Below are 22,919 nucleotides of genomic sequence, written 5' to 3'. Positions count from 1 at the left end.
AGGAGTTGACAGGACTATTAGACCAGATCCAGCAAAATTCACTGGTGGTGTGTCAGTGTATAAATGCAAAATAAAAGGTTAAGTGCACCATTAGAAATTCAAAGAGAGGCAGGAAATATTGTTTCTTATGGAATCCAAATGTCACAGATCATTTGTTATTGCATCTTTCCTCTGCATAAGGGAGTGCTTCCTTTTTCCCAAGAAAATCGGTGAAAATCAGGACATAAAAATGACACCTTGCAGAGATGTTTTTTTCAAGAATTCTCAAACTCCTAATCACAAGCCATGAGGTGTTCTTCTGCATGACATTCAGAGTCTTTAGCGCCTGAGCTATCCTTCTTGCTGTCCCTGTGGTAAGCAGGCCTGTGAGAGAAACTTACAGACTACAGTTGGTTTCTTCTAACCCATTTCCTAGAGTGATGCAACTCCATGGATGTTGTTTTGTAAAAGATGTGTCTAAGCAAGCCCATATCTATGTAATAGTTTCTTATTCAAATAGAGCCTGTTGAGCTTTCCAGGTATCAGTTAGCTTCCCATATTGTGAAAGTGAGAAGAAAATAACTCATAGCAAAACTCAGAGAGATGCAAAATCATGAGGCTTTGACTAAAAGAAGTGAAGAAGAAATATTATCCAGAGATGAGAGTCTTGCATGAAAACCTGGTGCAAAGAAAAAAATTTGCTTTCAAATGGAAGAATAACTCTCCATAAAGACATTTTAAAGTCAGGTAATTTGCCTTTAGGGTATCATTTGCAACACTTGCATGAAAGTTTCTAGTTGGGAAGGATCTTCAATGTTTGTCTGAGCACTGTTATAGAGGGACCGTGCAAATAACTTAAAAAAGGGTAGCTTGAAAGCACTGAGGCCAACTAAATATACTACCTATTGTAGTCAACAGAGAGGAACTTTCCTCCAGCAGGTCGGGTGTCTGGGCTCTAGGAGCATTGCACTGCCTTCTCAAGAAGCCTACCTATAATTATCAAGGTAGGTGGGCTTAAGTATTGAAAAATTATGTAATGGCTTGAACAGAGAATGAACCTGGAATGAAGCTAATTCAGCTCAAAATAGTGGAATCCTCTATAAGACTCATTCTGCTTTCCTTGCTGGAAACATGACTTGGAAAAGTTAAAAAAAAAGCATATTCCAAAAATAACAGTTCTAGAAATTGTCACCAGGTGGTGCTGTGACACCAGATTACTTTTCTTCCTACATACATTAATATTCAGTCTTGGTTTTCTTAAGCAAAGCTCTGACTAGGTTTCAGACTCAAACAAATACCTCAACAAGATTTTGGTACTTTAAGACTGGATTGTATCAGACTGCTGCTAAGGGGGAAAAAAAATGATTATGACCATTCATTTGCCCATCTGTGCTTGCAGGACCGCTGTTTTTGTGCCAACAAAACCAGTCGTGCTTGCAACATGTCAATGTATAACTCCTGTATTGGGAAGTGAATGTTCAAGATCTAAATCACCTGCTGCATCTCAGAAGAGGTAAATATATCCAGAATCAATTGCTTCAATGTAGGTTTTGAGATGTAAAAGACATTTATAAAACATCTGTGACTGGAGATGAATTAATAGGTTATGGGTGGGAAAGGGGGATAATGTTTTTATTGGTGTTGCTTCCACAATTCCACTTAAGAATACTTTTGTCAACACAAAGATCAGTTCTATGAGAGGCAGAATGGGTAACACTGAATAGGTCTCAAATGTGAGGAATGTGTCTTGCTTATCTAAAAAGCCTAGTGCTGATGTTATAGCAGTGGTTCCTGATTGTTCCTGTTCCGTAAAAGAGCATCTTTTTAGAGAACTACATATCGACAGTACAAATTTTGTTGTATTGAGTGGCAATTGTACAAATCCTCACCCACACTTGGCATCAGTAATCATGAAAGTTCCTACACTCTTATTGTACAGGCCCTATTTTCCTAATACATTTGACAATAGCGAAGAAATATGCTTTTACAACACCATAAATTGCACCTACAGACACTCATCAGGCTGGGTAATATGATACTGTCACATTGGTTGTACTGAGTACATTTCATAATCTTTTCATTTAGTTTGGATGCTCTGAAAGATTTGGAACACACACACAAAAAGTGATATACAGGATATATAAGAAAACAACGTCAGCACTAAGGCCACTTGGTCTAGTATTGTAAAAATACTAGTAATAAGACAAACCACTAACAAACGCTGTCAGCTTCATAGTTGTTTGTTCCAAATGACAGCTCTCTATAGACTCACATACACTTAAATAGCATCTGAATATTCATTTCACCTTCAAATATGGTCTAAAGTTGTAACACTCTTTGTATAGGCTCACTGCTGATATGACAACCTTTCTATCTTTAATCAGGTAATATAATGGTTTTTTCATTGAATGAATCACGATGGATTTCATAAACATGATTAAATTAGTTATTCCCACATATAGCATTGGAAATTTAGATAAAACATTTTTTTAAAGGATCATGTTAGAAAATCACACAACTGAAAATAGTAGAGGTGAGCACATGAAATATGATGACATTTTGAGCTTTAGCAAAGCAATAATCCAGTATTTGAACAATTTGTCTTTGCCTCAGGTTCTGAATATGCTCAAACAGGTGGAAATTGACTTATAGAAATCTATTGTTTAAATGTGTTCCTAAAAAGACTGAAGACTTTAATATCTTACAACATTGATATACAGTGGTGTCAATGGAGACTACAGTAGTTGACCTGTTTGCTGACAAACAACTGCTTTAAGAAAACTTGTAATGCTTATGAAGGATATAATTTTCCAAATGAAACCCACAGATATAGTGAAAAATTCAACATACTACATGATCTTACCAATAAAATGGAAATAGCTTGATTAAGAAGTGAGGTGTACAGAAAACAGGGAAACAGATTCACATCGCAAAAGAAAGTGGCATCTAAAATCTACTACATACAGGAAGTGTTGTGGAAGTGGGTAGATAGTACTTCATATTAAAGATTACCTGAGTGCTTATAAGAACGACTGTTGAAAATATGTCTAAGAGTTATGTACCTCATTCTGCTCTATTTACTGTTTCTGAACAGTAAAATTAAACAGCAATGTCACTCAATTGTCCAAGGGTATTTTCAGATAACAAAATTTTCATTCCTGTTTTGGTCTAACTTCTTCAGTAACCCAGTCTCAATGTTATCAAACAATAAAAATGCCAGTAGGAAACAGATAATATTGTCTGCTGGTAGCTCTTGAGTACTGAGTTTGGCATAATGCTAAGTTCTGAAAGCATAGAAGTGAGCCATGAAAGTCTGGATAAGCTACCTCTGTCCTCTAGACTGCAGCAGACTATCTCGCCACATCAGAGGTGAGTGATAGCTGAGTATTGCAAAAAACTCAAGCTGAAGGCTCTCTCTTCTAAGTCCTGTTGAAAATTAATACCTCCTTAGTTGGACAGCACACCCAAGGAAATTGGATTATTTGTATCATTAAGAAAAAATTCCACATAAGCCTTAGCTACTAACTGATATCACAGGATGACAGAAGGCTGAGTTTTCTCTGCAGAGGCAGGAAGACACCTCTGGAGATCACTTAGTTCAGTCCCATTGAACTAAAGCACATCAATATGGCAGGTTGCTCACAAGCCATGTCCAATCAGGTTTTTATCTCCAAGGATGAAGACTCCAAAACCTCTCTGGACAACCTATACCAGTGTTTAGCACCCTGAGAGTCAAAATGAAACAAACAAAAAGCCCCAAACCAAATAACCCCTCCCTCCAAATCATCTTTTCTAATGCCTAACGTATACACTTCTATATTTCAGTTTGTGTCCATTGCCTCTTGTCTTGTCACTGGGTGCCGTTGAAAATAATTTGGCTTTATTTTCTTTACCTCATTGCATCTTCTCACAGAATTTATATGCTGCCAGACTAGAGCACACAGTAGATTCAGCATGTTAGTTTGTCAGTTTTAACTGATGCCAGATGGATTTTTGTTAGGTACACTCACCGGTTTCAAAGTACTTTGAGAAAATATAGTAATTTTAGCAAACTTATGAAAAGTGACCTTTGAACACACATTGGTTCCAACCTTTAACAAGAGCTGAGCTGACAAGACTGCAATGTAATGAATGGCAGTAAAAGAATTAAAAAACCTAAACACTCCCTTCAAAATAAAAACCCCAAATTTGAACAATAAGCTTCTCAGATTCAACTGTTCAGAATGGCAATAAAGTAATTTTTTTAAAAAAGCAAACCTCACAAAAAAAACCCCTTTAGGCAATAAACTTCCTAGATTCAACTGCTAGCAAAAAATGAGTGTTTGGTGTATCAAATAAATTTGTCTAAACAGAAATTTTGTCTAAATTCAAATGTTCCTATAAGGTATAACTTTTCCTCAGTATTTCAGTTGCTATCATAAAGAATTGACAGTACTAATAACAGCATAATGGATATTCATGCCTTTTATGTCAACTATGTGAGTCTAAGGAGTAGTTCTTCCTCCAGTGTCAACTACTTCCATGAATATCATTGTGAAGCTGTAGTAGAAGTAAAAAAATGAGAGCTTTTCTTAAGGATAAATATTATATAAATTGTTCATGACTCTTGCTGTGGACTCTGGGGCTCATATGACTGATAAGAAGCCAGTAAATACCTGCTTCTGCTAATAGGTGTAATGCTAAGAATGGTGCATTTAAACCAGAAGGCTCAGTGTAACCTGTGAATTATCAACCATGTCTTGCTTTTTGAACTTTAAGGCCAAACAAATAAAAGCAAGATCTTGAAAATGAAACATTTTATTTTATTTAAATTCTCAAAGACAAGGCAAGCATATGTTTACAAATGTAGCTGATCTCACTAAATCATCAAGCAATTAGGAATTCATGGGAAAAGTAGGAAAATGTATTTTCTGTGATTACTAGAGGTTGGTGTAAGAACATACATTGTTCAGTGAATAAAATTTTCAAATACAGAACAAAGTACTTACAGTGGGAACTCAAAAGCGTTTCATTACTCAAGAAAGTAAAAGCAGGGATGACTGCATGGCCCTTTCCAGTGACACTCACAATTTCTTCCTCATTATCTAGGACTTGTAGTTTAATGAATACATCTGATTTAGAGGTTTGTACCTGCACCGTAGCCATATGTGATGCTGTGACTTTTACTGAGTACCTAGAGAAAGACAAAATATTAACACTATAGCCAACTATACCAGATCATTCTTCTTTTAGAAAAGTACCTCAATGTTGTGCTGGCCTGAAAGAGAACACTTAAAATTGAATTTGTAGTCAGCAGTTTTCCTGCAATCTGGTAAGCTAAATTCATGTAGTGAGGTGTACTGCAGTGAATCCATGATCAATGTTAAGTGTTGCTGCAAAAAAAGGGGTAGTCTTGTCATTTCTGCTTTTCGCTATCGAATGTCCAGATACACATTTTACCTCCCTGTGTACTAGCATTTGTTGAAAAATGTGGGTAGCCAGATTAGAGAACTGTTTAAATTAAAAAGTAATTAAGCAAAAGATTAAAAAAAGGAGGAATTGCTTAAAAAAGTGTAAAGCTCCTTCATTTCATGGCAGTTGCTCCTCGAGTCAACTTAAAGAACTGCAGAATTATGAGTCTTAGGATGAAATTTAAATAATATTTTGTCTGCAACTCATAACTTTATACATTAATTGCTTGTTGCCCATACATTCAAATTGTTAGACTAAACTCACCAAAGCAAAACCATCACCAGAGAAAAACTTTACCACCCTGACTTTAGTGCATTTGAAGCCAAAAATATAGAATTGTTTTGTAAATTTTTTGGTTTTTAAGGACTGGCAATATCAGAGGGGAGAAAAATACCCTTCATAGAATCATAGAAAGGTAGGGGTTGGAAGGGACCTTCAGAAATCATCTAGTCCAACCCCCTTGCAGAAGCAGGTCCACCTAGATCACACAGGAACACGTCCAGATGGATCGTGAAGACCTCCAAGGAAGGAGACTCCACATCCTCCCTGGGCAGCCTGTGCCAGGGCTCCCTCAAGATAAAGAATTCACAGAACTTGAGGGCATTTGTTATATTTTCGTTACATGATTTCCTCATTTATATTGAAACAGATTCCTTCTGCTCAATAGACCTCTGTTCCAAGAATAATCCATTGATTTGAAATATTGATACAAATTGTCAGAAACAGAGGCAAAATGTTCTTGGATTAATCTTCAAAATATGTACATTTAATCAGCTCTAATAAAAGGGCTTGTTTTAAAGCAGTGTGTGATCATTTGTGTAAAAAACATAAGTATAGTGATTTAGTCAGGGTCAGTTCTGAACTCAAACTCAGACAGAATAAACTTATTTTATAAAATTTAAAATAAGATTAATGAAAATTACAATATCACATTTTTATTAAATGTGTTCTCCTAAAAGAATCAGTACATTAAAACAATATGTGTATAAATTTTTCTGCAAGATGGAAATTGGTCTGATACATCAAAAAAAGATAGTGTTGTATTTCTGTATCAGACTTTATGTCTCCTTGCCATCTGCAAAATCTTGATTTTAATACATATTTAATCCCCAGAAGTACTATGGAATTTCAGTAATGGTCATACAGATAAGATTTCAAGATTGAATTTACAGAAATAAAAAATATTGGTATTATGATTTTAAAGTATCATCTGTCTACTTCATACCTATCCTTCATTAAGCCGTGGTAATATTTCATCAAACAACACTTTCAGGAATGAAATGATAAATACTGCAGATTGCCAGCCCATAAAAATAAAACATTTGCCCCAATACCGCACCTTTTTAAGAAAGGGGAAAGAATATACTTTTCTTTCAGGGATGATCCACATGAAAAGCAGAATTTATTCATTTTTCTCTTGATATTTACCTGAACATTACATGTTTGTCATTAGGTATGTAATATTCTTTAATTTCTTTAGTAGAATAGACATTATTTACAGCCTCACGAGACAGAAATGGGAGTGGACTATGAGAACCGATAAGCCGAAGCCTCCATCTTCCAGCTGCCAAAGGTAGGTCACCAGTGCGTGCTTCAGCCATAAATATGTACCCTTTCTGAAAGCAGAAAGCAAGTAATTTTTAGTTGGAAATAACACTACTCAAAATATACTCTGTGACTACATGCAAGGAGCTTTTTGCCCATGTTACACTTCTAATAAGGTGGTATAGTTCTATTATAGTCTAACTTACAAAGCATCTCTTTTTACAGGAATTTATATTTAGCAGAAAGTTACAAAGTCCAAGAACCTCATCTAACTTCAAAGTTGGCAAGTATTTTAAACGGCAGGTATAATCAAATTCCTGAAGTAATTTTCTAAGTATTTGATGGTTCTAAGTTGTTTGTGTTTAACAACATATACATTAACATATATTAATGAGTTGTTATTCTTCTATTTAAGTGGGTGCAGTACTCCCATCTGACAAGTCTTATAACATAATAAAAGTTCAGTACATCATATTTATTCAATGTATCCTTGCGTTGTACATGATACAACTAAGCAAATAGCTCCCAAATAAAGCACATCTTTGCTCTGTAATATTACCATTCCTTTTCTTGTAAAACCATCAGCAATAGTATCAATCAAATTCTTTTCATTTGGCACAAAATATTTTTTCTCTCTTGCTGTCTGACCAAAACTGTATGTGGTGGTGGTGATGATAATAATAGCAGTAGTAGTAGCAGTGAAGAAAAAAGGAAAGACTGCATAAGCAAAGAACTTTCATTCCAGCCTCTGAGACAACCACATCAAACCTCTACTTTGCTATTGCTGGAAAACATCTCATGTACAGGCTAGATGTGGCAAACAGGAAAGATGTGTATTGTAAACTGTCGACGTATTTAAAAACTACACAACAGTTTTGAGTTTATACTTTTAACTCCAAAGGTGACCACAGCTGAAGATAAGGAAACTAATATTTTGTTAATTAATGCACAAGATATTTAGTAAAAGCTATCAGTCCTCATGAATATTAAAGCAAAACTAGATAAAGATGAAATGTAAATGTCAAAATTACTGCATTCGCTGATAAATCAGAGATTTTAAAATGTCCCTTCTTGCTGTAGGCTGTGTGATAGTATGGATCAATACAATTTGCTGCATGAAAATTTAGAGATCAGGTTCACTCTGTCTCTAAATTTGAAATTAAATTAATATTGCTCTTATTTGTAATAATTCTATTTCAATTATAGAATTAAATATAAGTATAACAATTTTATGAAGATGTTGATTCAAGAAAAATTATTCCCAGTATTAGAAAAATAAACTAAAAAACATAATTAAAAACACAACATAATTAATTAGCCTGGTGCAAGTTTTTCTGCTCTTTAGGAATCCTGAGAAGAGGAATATGGGAAACCAAAATATAAATTTGAAGGTTCCAAAATTTGATTTTACTTTGTATTTGAAAATAAAGAAGACAATATGAATGTGATTACTTGAAAGGCAGGAGCAGGAAAAATGGATATGAGTGCAATAGCCAGCTGCAATGTAACCTCAGCCTAAAATTTCTTCGTCAAATTCTCTAAGCTATCCTCACCACCTTGTTACTTCAAACATTAAAATGTCATGTGTCACCCAAGGAACAGTCCAGAAAAAAAAATCTTTGAAAGGTTTTTTTTCCTCTTGGCAATCTTCTGCTAAATTTAAGTTAAAAGAAATCTGTATTTACTAGTAAAAAAAGCTAGTAAAAATTCTTATAACAGGGTTGTGATTTTAGGACTATGCAATAATGCAAAGTTGTGACTTCAGGACTACTCAATATTTAGAATGAAAGTTAAAAAAAAAAAAAAAGATTCACAATTCCAATTTGTTCAATTGTAACTGAAAGGCACTTTACACCCTTGAATTACTACAAGGTAATGGCAACCACCTGAAGCTATGACACAGGAGAATTCTCTTATTTAAGTGTCTAGTTAAATCCCTCCTGTTGGAAACTGAGAGGGATTAAATGAGATATTCAAGTGCTTACTGACACCATGGTGTTCATGAGAAAAAACACTTTCTGTTGTACACCTATTTATAAAGACAAGATTCTACAATTTTAATGTCCACTACTTATATGCAGAAAAATCAGATTTAAGATTAAAACATGGTTTGAGTAGGCACTTTCAGAATATTACAAGCAAATAGAAAGCACAACAAATGAATTTTATGGCTGGTAGGAACACTGAGTAATCAGTCCTTACTACAGATCTAAGCAAATAGATCTAGACACCACCATCAGATTCATGTTTCTTTCTTAAAATCCTTTGACAGGTTTCATCAACTACTTAGATATCTTGTTACAATTCACTGTCTCTAGAATCACAAAGGGTTGTTTTACAATATACCACCTAAATAAACTTTTTGGTAGACCAAGATGATTTCTTTGCGTCCTATGACTAGGTGAGACAAAAAACGGATTGGTACCCTAGATCAAACAGACTTCTACTTTCCAGACTAAATATGTTGTTAGTGATAATTTCTAAAATTCCTATCTTTATTGGTCAACTGAAGCTTGAGAAATGTTTATTTCTAAGCTTTTCTATAATCTGTTCAATAAACTTGGTAATAAAGAGTAAAAAAAGAGATACAATACAATAAAATAAACCAAAACTGAACAAACCAACTGTACCCAGTAATAGAAAAAATTACCATGAAGAAGAAAAGCTAATAAAAAAAAAAAAATCAAGTAACACAAAGCAACAAGCTACTTTCTACTAGACTGTAATGTCTGCAGAAAGAAGACAGACTTTTTTGCTTGTGAGTAGATTTTATCCTTATTGTCAATCATACTGAAATGAACTTTACTGTGTTTCAGGAGTGTCTTTACAGCAGAATAACAATATCTATTGTTAGGATTTCTTTTCCGCTCTGTTGTAATTTTGTTGATTCATAGTTTTGAAGCAAAACAGCTGTAGTTTTACTTAAAAAAGTCCTTTCTTTTTTATATTGGTGTTACAATATTGATATTTAGGAATTCAGGCACACTGTATAATTTATTGCTTCATTCACCATTTTTTACAAAATACCACTAAAAACAAAGGTAACAATCAGAGTAAAATAATACCACTGTGTTCCTTGTTTTCTAATAATTGCATAATATCTTGTCAAAACATCAATAGAGATTTCAATAGCTTTTGTAAGTCTACTGAAAAATTAATGAAGCATTTACAAATAGGAGGAAATCAAGCAAAAAGACTGCAAAACTCAAGTCCTATTGAAACAATCAAGCTTCCTTCCATAGAAAAGCACACTATGGCAATGGAGACACTTGACACTTGATCGTTCATCTAAGCCTAAGGAAATGCTGTTATAATGAAGAAAATAGGGTGGCCATGGTAAAACATCTAGAAAGCACATATTCATGGCTCCTTTTGGAAGAGAGGGAGGCAGCCAGTGAGACTTCAAAGACCTAATTTGAATGTGATTCTATTAAATATTTTTTGTTGTAATGTGAATGGTGGAACGGAGAACATCTACGTTTACTTAGCTGGTGCCACAAAGCTAAGAGGGATTGTAGCTTTAGAAGAAAGGGGAAAAAATACAGATTATTTTAAACCAGGGAAATGGTCTGAAAAGAGCATCAAAATCAGTAGTGAAATACACTATATTTAGTCAAGAATAATAACTTATACAATTCAGATCTTCAGGAAAGCACACAGGGTTGCATGAGTCAACAATGGTGTTGCAAAATAGGACGAGCATCACAGTTGGATATATGAGCAGAAGTCCACAAGACATGTAAACTAATCAAACCTTACTCATCATTCATATAGCCACAAGTTAATCCTAGGTGCAAAGTTTACTGTGCTTAGTGTTGTGCATGATAAACAAACAAAAAAAAACCCACTCAAGAGCAATTTGTCATGGTTTGGCCCAGCTAGCACAGCAGCACCACAACAGTCTCTTGCTCAGTGCCCCCATTCACCCCCACCCCCATTAGGATGGTGGAGGCGCCAGCAACATAGTAGTAAAAAGATAAGCAAGGTTGTTGTGGATTAAGACAAGGGCAGGGAGGGCTTGCTGCCAATTATGGTTCCAGGCAAAACAGACTCCAGTACTCGACTTAGAAAGTAGGAAAGTTTATTCTACAAGAAATAGAACGCAATAATAGCAAAAAGGGTGTAGGATGATGAGAAAATTTCAACCAGCACTTTAAGACCTCCCTCCCCCATCCCTCCTTTCTTCCCGGGCCCAGCTCACCAATCCCAATATCTCTACCACCTCCCCCCTCAACAGCTCAGAGGGGCAGGGAATGGGGAATGTGGTCAGTCTCTCACAGATGGGCTCCACCGCTTCAGTCTTCTCGGATGAAGATGACTCCTGGCATTCTTCCCCTGCTCCAACACAGGGTTCCTCCTCCCCTGGGACACAGTCCTTAATGAACTCTGGTGTGAGTTGTCCCCAACAGCTGCGGCTTCTGCTGATACAGGGTCCTTCACACGGGATGCAGTCCTTGGTGTATACCTCTGGTGTGGATTCTTCACCATGGTTGCAGTTTCTGCAGTACAGGGTCCTTCTCTCAGGACAAGGCCTCTTCTGGGTATAAGTTTAATGAGCTGCTGCTGTGGGTTCATCCCCACAGTTACAGCTGTGGATATTGGGTCCCTTCCTCAAGACATGGCCTCCTCCAGCTGTAGTCACTGTCCCTGGCTCAGGGCCTTTAATGAAGTGGATCACTGCCCATGGTCTGGGGTCAGCTTTAGCAAAACAAGTCTCTGCTCCTGATATGGGCTCATTATCAAAATGAGTCTGTACCGCTGATGCAGGGTCTTTAAAGAAATGAAAATAAATCTCAGCTTCACCAGTTCTCTCCATAGAATGCAGGGGAGTCTCTGCTACAGCACATCTCCTCCTCTCTTTCATCACTGACCTTGGAGTCCACATGGTTGTTTCTCTCACTGTTCCTACTCCTTGCACCACCTCAAGCCAGAAGAAAAAGAAGGGGCAGAAGAAGAAGGAAGAAGCAGGAAGAAAATGGAGGAAGAAACTTCCTCTTCTGGCTCTTAAAAAGTGATTGTGGAGGCGTCTAATTGGCTCAGCCCCAGAAGTGGGTCTGTCTCAGAGCTGGGGAGAGTTGTGAGCAACTTCTTACAGGATCCATCTTTACAGCCCCTTCTCCCTTACCAGAAAAGGCTATCATGTCAACAACTGAAGTCCAGAGGAGAGAGTTATCAAGTGTATAGAACCATAATTATGATTAATTATAATAATTATGATAATTATTTAACAGTAAAACTATTATTTTAGAAGCAATTATACTAACACTTCTGAGGTTAAGATACAGGCTTTAAGAGGCAGCCTATCTAAAGCTGTATTTGGCACTAACACTGCGATTATCATTAGCACCTGAAGATGTATGATAATTTAATAATTGTGTAACTGTGACTTATAAAAGGCTATTCAAACCTCATTCTTAGTTTGGCCTCTGACTCTTGAAAGTTGTTCTGTCATATGGACCGCATCAACAGCAATTATATTGCCATTGAGTAGATCAGCACAGGAAAGGTGGATGATAGTGCTCCATTTAGAGATAGTGAAAAAATACCAGATAAACTTAAGGCTATGCTTTCCCTGTTAAAGGTTTAGCAGAGAAGCAAATCAGTGTTAGTCTCTGTTCAAGTCGCTAATAAATAAGGGCACATTTCTAAAGCAGAACAGTATGACATAGCTGAAAATGACCACAGAATATGAGCAAGAGTAGTTATTTTTTAAATTACACTTCTCACAACCACTCTTTGCATTTACCTTATTTTTGGGATAAACACGAGGTGCCTCTTTGAAAAAGACAGGTGGCATTTCCTCCAGTGTGTCATTATCAACAACATGAAGTATACAGGAAGGGATAGTGGTATAGACCTTTGACACTATAAGCATGTCTTCTGGAACAAGAAATATTTCTCTAAAAAAAAAAAATTTAAATTATTTTTTAAAGTAAAATTATTTTTGAAACATAAAGTAAAATTATACATTAGAATTCAAGTAAAGTAGACTTATGTAAAATGATGTTCTTAAAGCAAGTTAATGAAAAGTCATAGTGTATCAATACTGCTTCCCTGTAAGAGTTACATAGGGATGGTATGAAACTCACCTGAAAACCACAAACCATGCATTTGGTGCGTGATCAGCATATGTTACAGCATAGTCAGCGAAAGAGATCTTGCACCATTCATCTTCATAGCAAGGAAACTTTTCAATTGACTTACAGCTTATATTAAACATTTTTCTGGGAAGCAGAAAACAAGAGAAATATTTAAATCCGAGCAGGAGGGCACATAAATCTTGACTTCTGCTTACGACAATAACGAAGAACGATGGTTTGTGCGTGAATGTAAACCAATGATATAAAATGTGTTACTAATGTTTCTAGCTTCTCACTCTCCAGATATAAGAAGTTAGGTAGGGATCAGCTCTTTTAGAGCTAATGGCCTGTAATGGCCAATACTCAGATACAAATATTGCTATCAGTCAGTCACTGCATATCTTCTATTTCTTTATTTATGCTGTCATCTTAAACCTGTGGCATCATTAGGGGATCAAAAAACCCACTATTTCCCATTAAAACTTTTTGGAACAAGAAAGTAAGAAAAGCAAAACCAAATAAATTTACAATTGGATTAAAGAGATTCCTTTCACACAGGAATGAACCTAAGATTCTAAATTCAGAAGTTATTTGAAAGGCAAATAAACTGTCAGGTGCTATGAAGTTCTACAAAATTAAAGCTAATCTCACTGATACCATGATTTTTTTATCATATGTATATTAATAATTACTGTTCCTCTGGACAAAGCAATGTGAACACCACCATGCAAAATTCACTGCCCTCGAGGTGGGCAGAGTGAAGGGCAGAAGAAAGATCATACTTCTTACTCCGTGCTTTTGTCATCTTCCAGTAATTTTCTCTGGAAATTATGACAAAAAAGATGCCTACATGGATGTGAAGGAAAGAATATCCTTCTCCCTGCCATTCCCTCAGTCTTGCATTATTCTTTTACTACCTGCTTTCTGCAGAAAGTAAACAAGATATCTTTTTTGTGTTCTCTTAATTTCTAATTATCTCTAATTAAAAGTTTAGTTTATATAGTTTATATAAGGGCACAGCCTAAAGAAACCTCACAACACTCATTTTCAGTAATTTGTGTCTTTTCTGTGTCAAACATGAATGTTTTCAAGTTGTCCAACTGCAACAGTTTTATCCACAGAATTTGGACAAGCTTATTTTGATGTTTTACTATTCCTAGATAGTAATTGAAATTGCAGAATCAGTCTCCACATTCATGTTTTTAGCAACGATAGCAGCAGAACCTTGATCCACCTTAATTAAGACAAGTTACAGAGTGGATATAAACTTCACAGAACAACTTGGAAACACTGCCAATCTGAAACTGAGGTCTAACATCTGGAACAAGGCTGTGGTTTCAATGTCAATAGCATCAACATTCAAAGGTTTTATAAGATATAGTTATCCTGATTATTCACTAAGAAGTGAAATACCATTATACTCCATATGAGTGTATTCCTCAATTCCATATGAGTGTAATCCTCAAATTGCTGGTTATAAGGAGTGAAGATTTATATCCATAGCCAGTAACTATTGCTAATTCTCACTACTCACCCCTGTCAGAACAGATCTACTCCTAAATGTGTGAAAATTTGCAGAGATTTTTGAAGGACTTTTGTGATCCCCACTGAGGGTCATGCTTGCAAATGACTTACGGAACACTGTTCAAATTAGAGTAGCTATCTTTGCGACAGCTGTGGTTAAATATCACCTACCTAGAACAACATCTACTTTCCTTTAAGCAAGTGCTACAAATAAATGCTCCGATAATATAAAACGTGGTACAATTAAATATTACAGTTATTTCCATTATGATGTCAACCAACATTCCTTAAAAGATACTATGAATCAAAATGTTTCTTTAAATCAACTGGCTAGCTGTTTAATTAAGGAATCAGAATCAGATTTATACTTATGAAACAGCCTAGACGATATTAAAAAATTAAATACAGGAGAAAGGTAATATTCTAGCTCAAGCTGTAGGGAAAAATCTGTTACACACTTACCTAAAGATTAGATTTGCTTAGTTTTACTCTTGTAGGGTACACAGAATAAAATATAGCATATTTTTCCTAAAAACATCTTATATCTTCCAACAGAGTTTTGTAATTTTTAAAACTACTAATGCTCTCACCACAGTTATTCTGTGAACCCATAATATGTGGCAATTTAATGGCTGCAATAAAAGTTTAATTTAGTATATGATTACCTTAGCAGCATTACAGCACACTCTTCAAAATTTAACTCAATTGCAGTCCACAATTTTTGCAAGGTTTCTTTGACATGAGCATTTTCTTTAGTACCTGGAAATAATAAAAATTGTTAGAAAATGTATATAACATCTAGGTTTTGTATTTTCCTAAATATATACCTGATGAATACTTGTTAAAAATGCCATTCATACATGTAAATTGTTTCATGAATCATTAGTTTTCATTTTGAGTTTTACAGAAGTCTCACTGAGCTGAAAACTAATTTCTTCTTTGACAGAAGAAATTCCTTTCATCATCGCCTTTGTATTTTTCCACATTCTTAGAATTGTAAAAAGGATATGATCAATATTTTCTCTAATTTACAGTTTTTTCACTGCAGTATGTAGTGCTATGAAGTGATATCTGTACTTGGAGAATACCTCGTTTAGCTCCCAGCAGCTTTTATTTGCAGATAACATGAAGGGGTAGGTATGTGCCCAGGCAATCTCTGCAGCTAAAAAGGGAAGAATCGAGCACCTGTAGGTATTTTATTCTACCCAGGTGATACCTCTCAGATGACAGAGGTGTTGATATCTCAGGGTGTCTAGTTCTATTCACAGAATACAGATGAAGACTAGGCAACTAGCTTAGACCTGTTGTCTAACTTTTCAAAACTAATGTTAGGTGAAGAGTAGATGAGAGACCTGGGGCTGTTTAGCCTGGAGAAGAGAAGATTGAGAGGGGACCTTATTAATACTAATAAATACCTAAAGGGCAGGTGTTGAGAGGATGGGATGAGTCTTTTTTCTATAATGCCTAGTCACAGGACAAGACACAAGCTGGAACACAAGAAGTTCCACTTGAACATGAGGAGAAGCTTCCTTCCTATGAGGGTGAGGGAGCCCTGGCACAGACTGCCCGAGGAAGTTGTGAAGTCTCCTTCTCTGAAGGTTTTCCAAACCCACTTGGATGCATTCCTGTGTGACCTGATTGAGGGGAATCTGTTTTAGCAGTGGATTGAACTGGATCATCTATACCTTCCAATCCCGACCATTCTGTGATTCTGTGAAATCCTTCTTTATTGCATAAGCAAATAGTAACAGAAATTGAGAGAGAAAACAAAACAACAACAACAAAAAAGAGTAATAACACTTTACTGTAATGACAAATAAGGAAGAATAAATTACAGTTAATAGGGAAAGGAGAAGAAAATAGTATGACTGATAAATCATGAGAAGTTTAGAATGACATAGTAGACAATGGAAGAAGAGTTGGGATACTCACATAATGCTCAAATGACAGAAAACTAAAATCTAAACTTCTAAAGAGCAGCTTTTGGGCTCTGGGATTTATAGGAATTAGGAATACTAGTGAAAATTTATAGAAATTTCTAGTTTATATGGTGCTGCATAAACAAAAATAGAAGAGCACTAAGACTACTTAGTAGGAAAGCTTAAGCAAGACTGGCTACAGGTGATAGTTTGGGAGACAGGTGGCACCATATTTACTGATGAGGAGATTATCTCTTGAAGCTGTCTTTTGTACCTTCATCTGGTGCAGGTAAATAAACAAATGAAAGAAGCCCAGCAATGATGACAATTGAAAAAGCAGCTTCCAGCAGAACAAAGGTGACTTGCAAAACAGGGAATGTATATCTCAAATGGAGCATTTTTCTTTGTCATGATCCTCAGACATTCATATATTGTGAAGCTAGAAGAAGTCATTGTGATCTGACTTTCTATGTAACATTCCTGTTAACATATTAATTGCTATTTCATTATATATAAATGACTAATCCTTTTTAAATTTGATGAGTATCTGTTTGATTTAAAAGTTTTCAGTAGTTAAAAGTACAACACAAATCTCAGTTTGGTTCAATAAATACCTTATCCCTTTAAAAATAAATGCCACTTTTTCTAGTTTGAATGTGTCTGGATTTAACCCACACTCTTTCAATCTCAGACTAAAAACCTTCTTGTTAACATTTTGGATATCAGACTAAAGACCTCATTGTTATCCTTTGCTTATATGGGTACTTATAGATTACAGTGAAGTAATTCTTAATCTTCTCTTTCTTAAGTTACAAACTAACAGCATGCAAGTACAAGGCCCTTCTTTAAAACTGATCCTTACAACTCTGCCCAGAATTTCTTTCTTCTTGGGCTGTGGACACTGAGCTTGGACACAATATTCCAGCTGAGATAACAGAACTACTGAATAAGAAATGTAACACAAGTGTTCAACTGCTATATAAGACTCCTCTATTTATGTATATAAGATGGAAGGATAGTATCTATACAGTATTTTTCAGCACAGTATCAGCCTTTGATGCTGTCCTGCTGATGATCCATTATGCATCCATTAAGTTCTTACGTGGATTTCACTTACCTTTCCAGGGAAAAAACCCAAAAAAACAAATTAGCCCAGTTCTGAGCTAAATCTACATTAATGTAAATTCTGGTTTAATATCTACGGAAATCTAGGTAGGGTATCTTTCCTCTACTTCTTAGTATCATGTGTGTTAACTGAGCGATTAGGCTTAGTACCAAAATTTTGATTTTATAAGATATCAGAGATTGAACTACAATTTTCTATTGCATTTCAGTTCATTTTAACTAGATATTACTTCGTAATGAAATCTTTACAATAAATATTTGAACAAGGTGATCTAGGAAACTGTTTTTCAAAGGGCATTTTTAAAGGCATACCTGGTTTTCTGCTGTTCAGTACTTTCCTAACATAGGCCCCTCGCCAGATGGCTTGAAGTTTGCAAGCTGCTGCGTCTTCTTCAGATACGGGAGTTTGGTTCTGCCAACTACTAAGAGAACTCTTCTCACAACTCTCTGAAAGATGGGGAGGAGAATGAGCAACGTCAATAAAGCTAGAGGTCACATGGCTGCTTGCAGTGAAGTTAAAAAAACAAAACCAAACAGAAACACAAAATGAGATAGTTATATTCCAGAAAGAGTGGTTTCCCATAAAGCTTTTGTTTATGATAAAAATATCACTCGTAAAATTTTGCTCATATTGCAATCAAATTAGACAAAATATACTAATTCCACAAAATCAGCACGCAACTACCATGGCTAATTCCAAATAATAAATAATCTACTTCTTTTTGTGGACAGTTAGTGCAGCGCATTTTAAAAAATCAAGTCTCCTAATGTAATTTCAAAATATCCTTCCAAACATAAACCAACAGGATTTGATACACTAAAGACTGACTGAATACAGTTCAAAAACAGCTTCACAAAATTTTAAGTGCTTCTGCCTCTCAATCATTGCATTAATTAATAATTTAAACAACAAAATTATTCAAAACATTGTATTCAACCATGTACTCCACTAAGGAGTCATGGAATAAGGGTAAGACATATGATAAAGAAGGAGTTAATTTACCTGTCTGTGACTTCCTGTTACCAAGGAGTTTTAGAGTGGAACAGAAATTAGTACATTCTGACAGGTTAGTAATGAGCATTTTGAAGGAAACCTTGCCTAAAATTAGCATCCTGGGAGCCCTCAGCAACAGAGTTTAGGAGGAGGGTGTGAGTGGCAATACAAGGATGTTGTGCCAAGGCATCATCTTACTAAGAACAATGAGATAGTATGAGAGGAAGGAAACAGTGCTACAAAAGGAGGTACCAAGAAACAAAGAGGAGAAAAGAGAGAGATCTACAAACTAGCTTAAGAAAAGATATTGCTGTCATTAGCCAGGAGATCATTAATTTCAGTCTAATCTCTTTTATTAAGTATTGTTAAATGTGGCTTTGTTCCTAACCATCATTCCTCATTTTTGTCCCATTTCCAAACCTCAGAAAGCCTCTTTAATATTTAGATATTTCTAAATATTAATGAGATTACTCTGCAGTCTCCTCTTCTCTAGACTAAACAGCCCCAGTTCCTGCAGCCTTTCCTCATAAGGAAGATGCTCCAGTCCCCTGATCAGCTTGGTAGCCCTGCGCTGGACTCTTTCTCCCTCTTGGGCTGAGGAGCCCAGAACTGGACTCAGTACTCCAGGTGAGGCCTCACCACGGCAGAGTAGAGGAGTAGCAGAACTTCCCTTGACCTGCTGGCCACGCTCTTCCTGATGCATCCCAGAATGCCATTGGTCTTCACAGCCATGAGGGCACATTGCTGGATCATGTTTAGTTGGCCCACTATTGAGCCCAATGAAACTAGGACAAAGTAAACCGAGGAAATGTGCAACAGAGAACAGGCAAGCAATATTGAGCTGCTGAGACTGTGTCCCCTCATTCTGTGTAACATCATCCTGATATTCATCCTTTCCCAGGAAGCATCACATAACTCTGTAAAGTCAGCATCTCATGACTGTCCAAAGCTCTACAGTGCCCCTTTATCTACTGCCCTCCCAGAAGACCATAGAAGAGCCACGCCATGAAGAAGCACTCAGCTTCAGAAACTTCCATGTTTTTGCCATATATGTTCACATGGCACGGTCTTCAATTTGTTTCTTGTAGCTCCTGTGCTAATTGCTCAATGGGGATGAATGGCCTTTGGTAGACAAACAAGTTTTGCTAGATCATTTTCAGGATGGCTTCTCAAAAACCTTACCAGGCATGACTTCTAACTTCAGTACATCATAATATCTTTGCCCTTGGTAAATCTTGAGATGAATTCTGCACATAGTGCAAAATGAATATGCTAATATAAAATGGAGGTGACATTTATAAAACCTATCAGATATTACCTAGTATAGATGTTACCAGATATTACCTGACCTAGTCTCAGACACAGACAATAACTATTGTTACTGTAGTCTACAGTGGGGACTGTTAGGTTCAAAAGGGTTATAACTCAAGTTACAAGACAAGATCTGAGGAACTAATCTGACAGTATAGCAGTGCTAATGTAGGCCAGTCAAATTAGGTGATGGCAGTCCCTCTAGGCATTCCTACAACGCATTTCTCACCTAATTTTTCCTACTTATTTTTTCTTGATGCTTCACTTGATTTATGCTTTTTTGAATGAAGTTATCTGCTTTTTTTAGAGTTCTGGGATAGAACCAGAACATGAAAAACATGCATATTTTCCAATATAATCTTTATTAAACATGGCAAAATGTTTATCCAAGGTCAATAAAGCTAAAGGGCAACAATTCACTTTCTAGCCCAATAGAAATCTTAATTTAAGTCTGCAAAAGCAACTAAATTAAAATGATACTTTGGGCTTCTACAGGGGGGTTGGACTAGATGATCTCTGGAGCTCCCTTCCAATCCCTACTATTCTATGATTCCATGACACCGGGGGAAATCAAACAGAAATAGAGCTTGCCTCCTCCATACATTTATTCCACTTTTTTGATTCACTCCTCAAATCCTAAAAAATATTCTGTCACAGTAGATCTCATACTTCAGTAATATATATGATGATTCTGTCAACCTGTCAACCACACTAATTATTCAAATCTAATTAAAAATGTCTTCTCTGTTATTGCTGACAAGTGTTTAAGTTTTTTCAGGGAATATAGAAATCAGTAAAACAGTCATCTTGAAAAATATGACAAGTATTGTTGACTTCAAGTCATATTACAAATGTCAATACGCTGACCATTAGAACTTATACTCTTGCCATAGGATGTAATTCTCTGAAAAATACAATGAGTTATTCAGTCATTCTGGCTGATTCTTTATCTCTGATGTCTCACAGAAAAGCAACTTTTGGAAGAGAGGAGTTTTGAGAGGAAAGTCCCTATTAATGAGTGAGAGACAACTATATGTGCTGTCTGAAAGAATAAGAGTATTACATCATTTTGTCAGTAAAGAAATTTGTGTAAATTTTAATAACTTTTTTAATATCATTTTTCCAAAATAAACTGAGACGTGAAAGGAAGTTCATATCTTGACTGATCAAGGAGAAAGACTATACTGTAAATTCATGACAGCAGAAGGAAAAGCTAAGGCACCTTGAATGGCCTTCAAATGCTAATGATGCATCTTCCCATATTTTGCATAGACTGCAAAATATGTCTTAAAATTAAAAAGAACCACGTTTGATTGCCATGTAAAGTTAATTCTAACTGTGGCAAGAAAATTATCTCTGCTTGCACTAAATCTGTTTACCTTCCAATGGCTCCTCCCACGGTACTTTGGGGTATACAGCATACCCTAATCATACACCCCAGAAGAGGCAGATGGTGCTGTAGCTAGTTCCCCACTACAAATGTGTGACTAGCCAGCTAACCAGCCAGACAACAGGGTAATTTATCAAATAATAGGCTTAAAAACATGCAAACAAGCAAAACCCAAGATACTACCTCCCCCAAACATAAAAAAAACCCTCAACCCATCACTAAGAAATAGTTGAAATTTCAATGAAAGTGCTAACTTGAGTCTTCCTTCATTCACATTTCATGAATAATACGTGCCTTTAAGATCTTTTCAGCTGGTAATTTGACAAGAGCCTTGATCTCCAGTAACTCAGGTAGAAAAAACATCTGTAGAGGCTTGTAATGCTTGTCATTACTGACAAATGCAAGTCAAGGAAGACAAAGGGCAATTTCATAAATTTTACAAATTAACACAACATGAAAAATCGAACAGACCTTCTGGAACAAAGAAAAGGACCACTTCTATTCTGAATCTCATATGAGCTGTCAACAGTGGAAGGCTCAGGCATCTCAACAAACGAACCATGCTTACTTAGCAAGAATATACAAGATTAGTGAAGAACTGGCTTGCTTGGAAATAAGAATGAGCAGATTGCTGTGATTAGGGGTACCAATACAGTACCTGAATACATGGTGTCATCCTCAGAAACCTCAGTGTCTTTAAAATCCAAAGTAAAGGATCTGAAGGCAAATTTATAGTTGGAAGCAGCCTTCTTGCCTAATACATGTTCGATGAAATACCAAAATGCGTCATTGAAAACCTAAAACCAAAAAAAGCAAAAGTATTCAAAGAATGGCTAATTTTTTAAAAGCTGATTTATATTGCTTCTCATTATTGTTTAAAAACCTAGTTTTCTCCTTTTTTTCATGTAAAAATGAAATATTTAACTTCTAAAAAATAGAGCATCTGAAAATTAGTCCCAAGTGTAGGACTACAATAGTTCAGGCTAACCATTAAGAGAAACCTGTTTCATGCCTAGCTTATGAAATATAGGACTAATTTTATGTCATACATTTTTAACACGCTAAAATATCTTAATAGTTTCTGTAAAGTGAGTGGCTAGTCTCTTGCCAGAGACAGAAGAACACGTTATAATCACCATCATTACAACTGGCATTTTAATTAGAGGTTTCAGAAGAGAATGACCACCAAATGTGCTAACTGAATTGAATTAGGAGGTGGCAACAGGATGAAAAGTAGGAATATATTGATGCTCCAGAGGTGAAGATTAGGTGTCCCACTTATATAAAGCTAAATTGATGGTCCTATTTTATTCTTAACTTATTGATGCACTTTAAAAAGCATAAATCCAGTCTCTTTTTCCTTCTTCCAATAGATGGGAATTTTAGAGTGTGTTTTACAGTGCTTGCTTCATAATTTTAATTGAAGAACATAGCTATAACTTTCATTATTCTGCTTTCTGGAAACATTCTATGTATTTTAACATTAATACATATTTCCTTTACTCTGAAAGATTTAAGACTGGTGAAGAAAGAATCTACTTTAAGATATTCTTAAGTTCAGAATATTTTTTCAGTGTTTGTATTATGTTTGTATTAAAGAT

The 22,919-nt window shown here is 35.7% G+C and overlaps 1 protein-coding gene across 1 annotated transcript in view; it reads right to left on the bottom strand.

Annotated features, from left to right (window-relative positions):
- ADGB (androglobin) overlaps nucleotides 1–22,919 on the bottom strand; it is a 106,379-nt gene that overhangs the window by 23,176 nt on the left and 60,284 nt on the right. Inside the window, exons 22-28 of the mRNA XM_061989647.1 lie at nucleotides 21,977–22,115; nucleotides 17,936–18,070; nucleotides 15,245–15,338; nucleotides 13,065–13,199; nucleotides 12,722–12,875; nucleotides 6,859–7,046; nucleotides 4,968–5,152 (exon numbers count right to left, since the gene is read on the bottom strand). Of these exons, the coding sequence (XP_061845631.1) occupies nucleotides 4,968–5,152; nucleotides 6,859–7,046; nucleotides 12,722–12,875; nucleotides 13,065–13,199; nucleotides 15,245–15,338; nucleotides 17,936–18,070; nucleotides 21,977–22,115 (1,030 nt within the window). The remainder of the gene's footprint in view (nucleotides 1–4,967; nucleotides 5,153–6,858; nucleotides 7,047–12,721; nucleotides 12,876–13,064; nucleotides 13,200–15,244; nucleotides 15,339–17,935; nucleotides 18,071–21,976; nucleotides 22,116–22,919) is intronic.

This window comes from Colius striatus, chromosome 2, assembly GCF_028858725.1.
Source record: "Colius striatus isolate bColStr4 chromosome 2, bColStr4.1.hap1, whole genome shotgun sequence".
Taxonomy (NCBI): Eukaryota; Metazoa; Chordata; class Aves; order Coliiformes; family Coliidae; genus Colius; species Colius striatus.
Note: the sequence above shows the minus strand (reverse complement) of the source record. Positions and strands in the feature narration are given on the sequence as shown.